Here is an 8,729-nt window from a genome sequence, read left to right as displayed (position 1 = left end):
ATCCCTTAATACTATCCGTTGCCACCAACGTCGTTAATCGACCGAATACCCATGTTATTTGATTAGATAACTACCCAATGGTCGAAACCTCTTATTTTCGGACTGATTGAACACTTAACGACGTATAAACATAAGATTTTGCAATTGGCTAAAAGTAGTTCTTCATGATGCGATTATCGATTTTCCACTGCAATCACCGTGTGAAGGATCGAGTAGTCGTATGCCATCGGGATTTCGGGTGAGACCGATGGTGGTAACGGAGGATGATTTTGAAAATAATCTTTGAAAATTTTGAAAATAGTGTCTCTGAAAAATTTATTAAAGCTCTGTTCAGAGAACGAAATCTTCTGAGGATTTTTATTGACGGAGACTGGATAGTTTCCAAATGATTTTCTCCAGAAGTAAAATATAATTTATCGTCCGTGTATTTATATATAAAAAAACTGAAAGATATAGACTTCCTCTCTCTACATTCCAACTCTCACACCGACGTTACATGTCTTCCTCAACATTCACTCCTCTCCTTACAAGGATCACCACCGACTTAAGTTCAAGTACTAATTGAATATAATTCTACGTCTAAACTAAAAAAAATAAATCACCAACTACTGATAAAAATAACTTGTCCCGTCAATAAGGGTAAGCTACATGATGCATAAATTATATCAACGTTTAGTTTTTATTTCATTTTAGTACTTACCGTTAAAAATTTAACGCGTTTAATACTTAATTTATCAATTTTTGTCCATTTTAGTACATTAACTTTAAAAAAATCAAAATTTAAGGTTAAAATTTGAATGTGCCAATAAAATAAAACAAAAACTAAATTTTAAATATGATTTTAAAAAAAATTAAAAGTTTAAATACTAAAACAGATTAAAGTTGATAATTTAGATATTAAAAGCATATTACCAAAAATAAATAAATGTTGAATGAAATGATAAGATATACTACAAAGTCAATATAGAAACCAGGTTTCAACTACATGCGTTTATACATTTACTCGAGAAATAAAAACAAAATTTTTAAATTCTGTTATTTATTTATTTTCCCATTAGGAGAAAATTGCCTTCCGCTTGATATTTATTAAAACTTGAGAAAACATTAAAAAGAATGCTGTGACAACTACTAGCCTAGCCTACTTGAACTAAAGTGTCTTGCACCAGTGGAAACTAGGATTCAACTACAGATGTAGATATATTTTCTCAAGTCGGACCAAACCAAAAGACAAGGCAAATCTGGAGATCCAAGGAACTGAGCAACATAAATATTAAACCACCTGAAACAGCCATTAGGACTAAATAGCAACCAAGTCTCAACTCAGATTCCGAAATTTGAAAACTGGAAGACTGCATTCACTGCTGCAGACCACGAAAATGTAGGTTACAGTAATAAAAAGTACATTAATCTACACAAATCCTATGCATTTTAGGTCACTGCATCTCATTCATGTGCCTAAAGAACCATAGTAGTTGGTTTGCGATTCCAGGAAGGATTTTTCAGTACCAAAAGAATTTGCATTCATTTCAGCTGTGTTGCTTTAAAACATCTTTGAATAAAACAGATCGGGTTAGTTCCTCCCTCCACCGGCTGCTACTGCCTCACCTTTTTTGTGCATGATGGACATTTGTAAAACTTAATCAGTTCGGCCTTGGCTGGTGTTATCTTCACACACTTTCCATGGTACCACCGTTCACAGTTGTCACAGCCGATCCAAAACTCATCCGAATTGTATCCTCCCCCACAGCTGCCACAAAATGTATCACCCTGCTCTTCTTCATCCTCCTCATAATTTTCGTCAGCTAACTTAGGATTGCTTCTTGGTTGTCCATCAATTGACCTCTGAAAGGCAAAAAGGTAAAATTATAAATACAAAGCTAAGTGAAAGAAGAAACAGTAACACAAAGTTCCACAGTCAACAGTTCGAATTGATTTCATTATCCTCATGAATGGAGAGGGCATCACAAACTCACCTTTGTGCTGTTTCGCGATTTGCTTCCACTGTCCACTGAGGGCTTATCTTTGACGGGCTTCCTACCAGTTACAACTTCAAAGACAGTCGGAAGATCATTTATCATGCTGAATAAGCGCTTCCTGTTGAGTAAAAAACAGAAAACTCGTGACTTATAGTCTGGCCACAAAAAAGTTTAAGAAAATCGAGAGAGACAGAGAGCATTGATATCACAGGTAAAAAAAAATGTATGCTTGCAAAATATGTATGCATGGTTGTCCGGCACAATTAGAGCAAGGAGTTACCAATTTAAGACCCAAATGATCAAATTGGAGATTCTCAACTAGTTAACTTCGAAGATCAAAAGTGCTGGTTGAGCGTGTCCTTCTAACTACTTTAGCAGATATATCATTTTCCGCAATATATAAGGATCATCTATGACTGAAAGAGTTGTTACAAGTCTCTTCCATCAATATCCTATTTTGCCAGGCCTGAAACCTCAAAATATAACGTTACCCAAAAAAAAAAACAGACCCCGCACAGCAGGTAGAGCTAATTTAAGATGTACTCAAAATTTACGAGGGAAAGGGTGGGAGAGCTAGTGACTTCCATCATGCTGTTCCCTTGGCTGCTAGAATGGAGACAAAAAGAAGAGGGGGGAGAGCGAGCAGGGATGCCACAAGAGGCCATTATTGAATTCAGGTTGTAATTAAGAAAATGTTCTTACAATAGGTATCTTACACAATTAAAAGCTTAGAATGCCTATCCTACCACAAACTCCAATAAAGGAACAACGAGTGTTTAGCAAATAACATTAACTAAGTGCTAAACATCTTAACTGAATTAAATTAGAAGTCATAGCAAGTGGCAATTACTGACACGGGATCATTCTCAAGTTATTTAGGAAGGGCCCTCAAAGTAGCCCTCCTAGATTGAGGATAAAAGCATCAGATGAGAAGGAGACAGTGGTCTTAAAGGGTTATTGAGATAGAGAATAGAAGGTAAAATCTCTAGATTCCCATCTTACAATCCATAAACAGAGTGGATGACACTAGAGTCTAGATTAAAGAAAACTCATAAAAAGATACAAGTAAGGTCATTAACATTGTGTCGGTGGTGAATTATCTGAAAATGTACACGTTACAGGCTTGGTGGCTAGAACAGAGAACCCAACTAGATTGTATGCATCCCAAGGTTTGCCAAAGCTTATAAGATGAAATAGGATTCCTAGTCTGTTATTAACATCACTTTGTCGTGCACTTAAAGTGCAATTTTAAGTTCTATTGATTCTGCCAGTTAAATGCTGGCAATGAACCTCCTTAAATGGCCATGAACTTCTAAGTTCCAAGAACTTGACCATCCATTCACCAACCTCCACCCAAATAAAATTTCTTCTGTAGAGTTTCACTCTCATCTCAAGTTCAAATCAACACTTCACTCTCCCTCAATCTCAACAGAACAGTATGAACACACCGATTCCTATACAAAATTAAGTTCAGTGAATGTAAACCACCTAAAAGACAATATTCATGGCCTCATGTGATTAATAAGTACCAGGGTTTTACAAACTCAAAATATCGAGTGAACGATATGGAATCAATAACTTACTAATTTAAAGCCTAAAATATGAAGTCCATAAGAAGGGTAATTGGATGAAGAAAGCACAAAGAAACCACATATTCATGCGTTTATATCTAATAACCAACAATATATTTCATCATTGTAGCAGTCCCACATTTATTAGTCTAGCTCAAAGACAAAATGATCAAAAGAAACATAACAAAACCATGACCCTATAGAATAAATTCCACCCAATAAAGGACATTTCTTCTAAGAGTGGCCAAAATAGAAAAAGTATCCTGACATTATCATCACAGCTCCAATGGTTATCTTGTCCAATTTCAGCAACACATGTCAAATTATATTCTTATACCCCTATGACTAAGATGTATAATTGTTTAGAGCATCTACAAGAGAAGCAAACTTGGACCATAAACACAATATTAGTGCAAAAGTAATAATAAACATTCCAATTCCACTAAAGGAGATAGATGCCATTACAAAATACCTCTCATTGCGATTGAGTCGAGCTCCAAAGTAGAAAGACACGGAAAGCAACCAACAATCACAATGCACAGCAACCAGTGAAAGCCAGTCTTTACGGTTCATCCCATCTCTTGCAAAATTAATACCCAAGGCGGGCTCAGGGAGCTCCGGTGGAACTTCCTCTGCTGGTAAAGCAACCTCCCAAGCCTCGTTTGGGTGTCCATACAAACACAAATTCTCCTTATCTAAGCAACAAAAAATCAAAATGCTTCAAACAAATATAAAATCTGTGATCAAAATCACAAATCCTACAACCTCTAATAAAGCACAACTTGCACATTTCTCAACTGGATTTAGCATATAAAAGAAAGTGCAGGAAAAATGAAAAGAAACCAAAAATGTATTCTATATTGCACATCCTTCGCAACACCGAAAAGAAGTCTAGCAGTCTCAAAGAAAAATGGAAAACAAATTCATACTAAGGGTCTAAAATAAGTGAAAAGTTCGATAAAAATTTCCTCGCAAATTTCCATCAACTTCCTAGAGTAAAATGCCACTCATTTGCAATTTACCTAAAGAGAAAGTCGCGATGTAGATTGAAAATCCAACAGCGGATAAAAAATCATAAACCTTGGATCAATTAAGGAATATCGCATGCAGAGGCTCAAAGGAAGCTCCGCGCTTCAAAATTGAATCGGATCGATTCTATCAACCAAGAAACTACTTAGCTCACTCTAAATCAAAAGCATCGCAGACAAACAGAATTTCTATCTGTATTTCCCTCAGAAAAGAAAGAAAAATAAGAAAACAGAAAAGAAATTTACCTGGATCGCATTGCGAGTAGAAATCATCTACATCTGATCCAAATCACACGAAAGCAAAAGCAATATTAAAAAACAAGTTGAAGATGAATTCAACAAATGAACTTAGGGTTTACAGAAAGGGAACATCACCGTAAGTAAGAGCGCGAACGAGACCAGACCGTCGAGCGCTATAGTCTTTGAAGATCTCTTCGACTGTGCGAGGACTAGAAGTAGCCATTTCTTTTTTCCTCCAAATAAGATGTACTATAATTTATAATTTATTTATTTTTTATGTGTGCAAAAACTAAAAAGCGAGAGTCTTATTTTCGGAAACGGAATCGGTCGGTTATTCCCATGACTTTTTTAGGTTAAATTGTGATTCTGATCCTCCTTTATTAATCAAATTCGAGATTTATTCCTTATACTTAAATTTAACTTGATACTTTACTTTTTTATACTTGGTAAATTTATGTTATTAATCCTTATACTATGCTTAAATTTTTTACTTAGTTCATGTATTCTAGTTCAGACATTTTTAGTCTCTTTATTTTTTTAATTTTATTATTTTACTCTTGATTTTTCTGTTCAATTCTAGAATTAAAAACGATTAAATTTTAAACAGTGACCAAATATATAAATTAAGCATAGTACTAAACTAATAATAGCAATTTGCCTATTGAAATTAACTGTTATTGTTTGAGTTAGGACTAATATTTTTAAAAAATGCATATATTAAACAAAATTAACTTTGTTGAAAACATTTTGATATTTCGATATAACAAATTAAGTTAAATGAATTTTAAGATTTTCCAAAAAGATTTTCTAAGAATATTCGATATAATTATTCGAATATCAAAATATTACTTCAAATCTTTCAAATATCATTTTAATCGTTACTCAAGTGTAAAATTAAGTTTTAATCTTAAAATAATTTCAAAACGATTTTACAAAATATTTCGAACCATTTCAAAGCCAAAAATTCCAGATTGCTTATAGGGAACAGATTCCCCCCAAGGGGTACCGATTCCCCCCTGAATGGTTTGGCTCCGAGAAATTCCAGTATGCTCGGAGGGAACTGATTCTCCCCCAAGGGGGTACCGATTCCCCCTGATCAACGGTCGAAATATTTGAATTTTACACTTAGGGAACCGATTCCCCCACGCTCCAAGCAGAAATATTAATTGTTTTCACACTTAAACGGCTCCAATAACTTCATTAATAATCCCCAACGTTCAGAAGTGATTCAAGGTGTATTTAAACAAGCTTAGAAGCCATTGATCAATAATAAGAAACATCAAGCAACTAGAATCAAGAGAGAATCAAAGAGAAAGCATCAAACCTCAAGTTTGAACATTTCAAGTCTATTTTTCATTCAATATTCATTTTGCTTTCAAGAACACTTATTGTGCTCAATTGTATTTATTCTTGAGTGTTCTTTCTTTGTTCTAGAATTGTGCAAACATATTTGCCTTATGAGGTTTTTCTTGTAAGTTTGCAAATTTGTAATATTCTCTTTGAGAAAAGAGTGTTCTCAAGAATTGGGGTATATTCTTGAGGGAATTGTAAGGTTATCTCTTTGGCCTCAAAAGAAAGAACAAATTAGTGAATTTGTTGGAAAATCCTTAGTGTGGATAGCTAAGGTAGTGGACGTAGACTTTGGTTGATAAAGTCGAACCATTGTAAATCGTTGTGCAATTACTTTCAATTTTCTGCAAAAGCTTCCACCAAAATTTTTATTACCAATTCACCCCCTCTTGGCCGATTCCATCGATCGATTAACTCAACAATTGGCATCAGAGCCTAACTCATTTGAAGGTTTAATCGCCTCTTGAGTCGATTCGGGAAGAGTTACATCGATAATCAAAGTCATCAATGGCCTCTACTTCAAACTTCGTCTTCGGTCTCGATTCGATGCCCGTCAACAAGCCTCATTTCTTCAATAGGGCTAACTATGCCTATTGGAAAACTAGGATAATGTACTTCATTCAAGCAAGTGACATGGGAGCATGGAATGCCGTAGAAGAATAATACATCAAGCCTCTCACTCATCCAAGATTGTGGAGTGAAGGAGAGACAAGAATGTTCCAGCTCAACTCCAAAGCCATCCATATCATATTTTGTTCTCTTGGACCAGATGAATACGGAAGAGTTTCATCTTGTACAACCGCCAAAGAAATATGGGACAAACTTCAAGTCACTCATGAAGGTACCGATGAGGTAAAGAAATCTAAAATTAGTATTCTAACGCATAGCTATGAAAATTTCAGGATGAAACCAAATGAGGATATCAAAGCTATGACGGATAGATTTTCAACGATTGTCAATGGTCTCAAATCATATGGAGAGATCATTTCAAATGAAAAGCTTGTGAGGAAGTTAGTCTACTCCCTTCCAAAATCGTGGCAATCAAAGAAGACGGCAATCATCGAGTCTAAGGACCTAACGTCCTTAACTCTTGAAGAACTAATCGGTTCCCTTCTCACTCATGAAATGATGCTTGAAGATGAAGTGGACCTCGATAAGATTGACGAGACACCAAAGGAGAAGGAGAAAAAGAAAAACATTGTAGTTGCTCTCAAATCCACAAAAGATGAAAGTGATTCGAATGACGATGATGATGACGAGGAAATGGCATTATTTGCCAAACGATTCAGAAAGTTGATGATGCCCAACCGAGGAAGAAAATTCAAACGTATAAAGGCTTCAAAACTGAATCGAAGGAGAAAGACCCGATCATTTGCTATGAATGCAAAAAGCCGGGGCATGTCAAATATGATTGCCCACAATTGAAGAAAAATGGTCAATCCAAAAAGAAGCACAAGGCTCATGTAGCTACATGGAGCGATGAAGAAGGTTTCGATGAAGAGGAAGAAGAAGTTGCAAACTTGTGCTTGATGGCTATCGAGGAAGATTCTAAGATAACCTCTAACTCATTCGATTTGGATGAATTATCTTATGATGAGTTACTAGAGGATTATAATGGGTTGGCTTCGGATTATAATACTATATTTTCAAAATACAAAAATGATATTTCAAAATTGAAAAATGAAAATAGTCTTATATCCAAGACCAACAATGAGCTTGAAAGTAAGATCAAAGAATTGCAAATCAAAATTAATGATTTTGAAAAGAAAAATACTGATTTGCATAACTTACTTTCAAAAGTTCATGACGATCATCAAAAGAAGATTGATGATCTTAAAACTTCTTTTGATAAAGTTGGAACAAAACGTTTTGAAAAAGGAGAAAATTTAAAGTCAAACTTTGTTAGAAAAGTTTTTAAAAACTACAATCATAGAGGTCCCCAAAGAACCTCTAATGGAAAAATCGTTAAAAGTATGTGGGTTCCTAAAGAACTCATTACTACTAAAGATAAAGATATCCTACACAAATGGATACCTAAGGGGACTAGGATTTTAGAAACTAATGAATATGGACACAAAAGAATTTGGGTACCAAAAATAAAAAATTAATCTATGTTTATAGGGAAAGGAGCATTGCTACAAGGCATGGGAAACAAATTCAAATTCATGGTACCTTGATAGTGGATGCTCGAGACACATGACCGGGGACAAAAACCAGTTCATAGAGCTTAACGCCAAAAATGGAGGAGAAGTGACTTTTGGTGATAATTCAAAAGGTCACATTGAAGGTATAGGTACAATAGGTAATACCTCTTCCATACAAATAAAAAATGTTTTATATGTGAATGGATTAAAGCATAATCTTTTGAGTATTAGTCAATTTTGTGATAAAGGATTCAATGTCATGTTTGAAACTAATGGTTGTAAAGTTATTGACATTGCATCTAATCGGATAATGCTTGTTAGTCATAGAATAGAAAACATTTACATGGTGCATTTAGATTCTATTAATGTGACTAATTTATGTCTAGTTGCAAAAGATGAGCATGATAGTTGGTTATGGCA

At 34.8% G+C, this 8,729-nt stretch overlaps 1 protein-coding gene across 1 annotated transcript; it reads right to left on the bottom strand.

Annotated features, from left to right (window-relative positions):
• Positions 1–1,316: 1,316 nt before the first annotated feature.
• Positions 1,317–5,120, bottom strand: LOC120123450 (PHD finger protein ALFIN-LIKE 2-like). Its single transcript, XM_039142341.1, has 5 exons — positions 4,951–5,120; positions 4,822–4,854; positions 4,020–4,242; positions 1,974–2,094; positions 1,317–1,842 (listed from the first exon to the last, which is right to left on the bottom strand). The coding sequence occupies exons 1-5, from the start codon at positions 5,036–5,038 to the stop codon at positions 1,594–1,596; spliced, it is 714 nt and encodes a 237-aa protein (XP_038998272.1). The 5' UTR covers positions 5,039–5,120; the 3' UTR covers positions 1,317–1,593.
• Between the last annotated feature and the right edge of the window lie 3,609 nt (positions 5,121–8,729).

This window comes from Hibiscus syriacus, unplaced genomic scaffold (assembly GCF_006381635.1).
Source record: "Hibiscus syriacus cultivar Baekdansim isolate YM2019G1 unplaced genomic scaffold, ASM638163v2 tig00110393_pilon, whole genome shotgun sequence".
Classification (NCBI taxonomy): Eukaryota; Viridiplantae; Streptophyta; class Magnoliopsida; order Malvales; family Malvaceae; genus Hibiscus; species Hibiscus syriacus.
Note: the sequence above shows the minus strand (reverse complement) of the source record. Positions and strands in the feature narration are given on the sequence as shown.

Coding starts and splice junctions, on each gene's coding strand:
- LOC120123450 (XM_039142341.1), bottom strand. CDS start 5,038: ATGGCTACTTCTAGTCCTCGCACAGTCGAAGAGATCTTCAAAGACTAT. Junction 4,855..4,950: donor CGTTCGCGCTCTTACTTACG/GTGATGTTCCCT, acceptor GATTTGGATCAG/ATGTAGATGATTTCTACTCG. Junction 4,243..4,821: donor CTACTCGCAATGCGATCCAG/GTAAATTTCTTT, acceptor TTTGTTGCTTAG/ATAAGGAGAATTTGTGTTTG.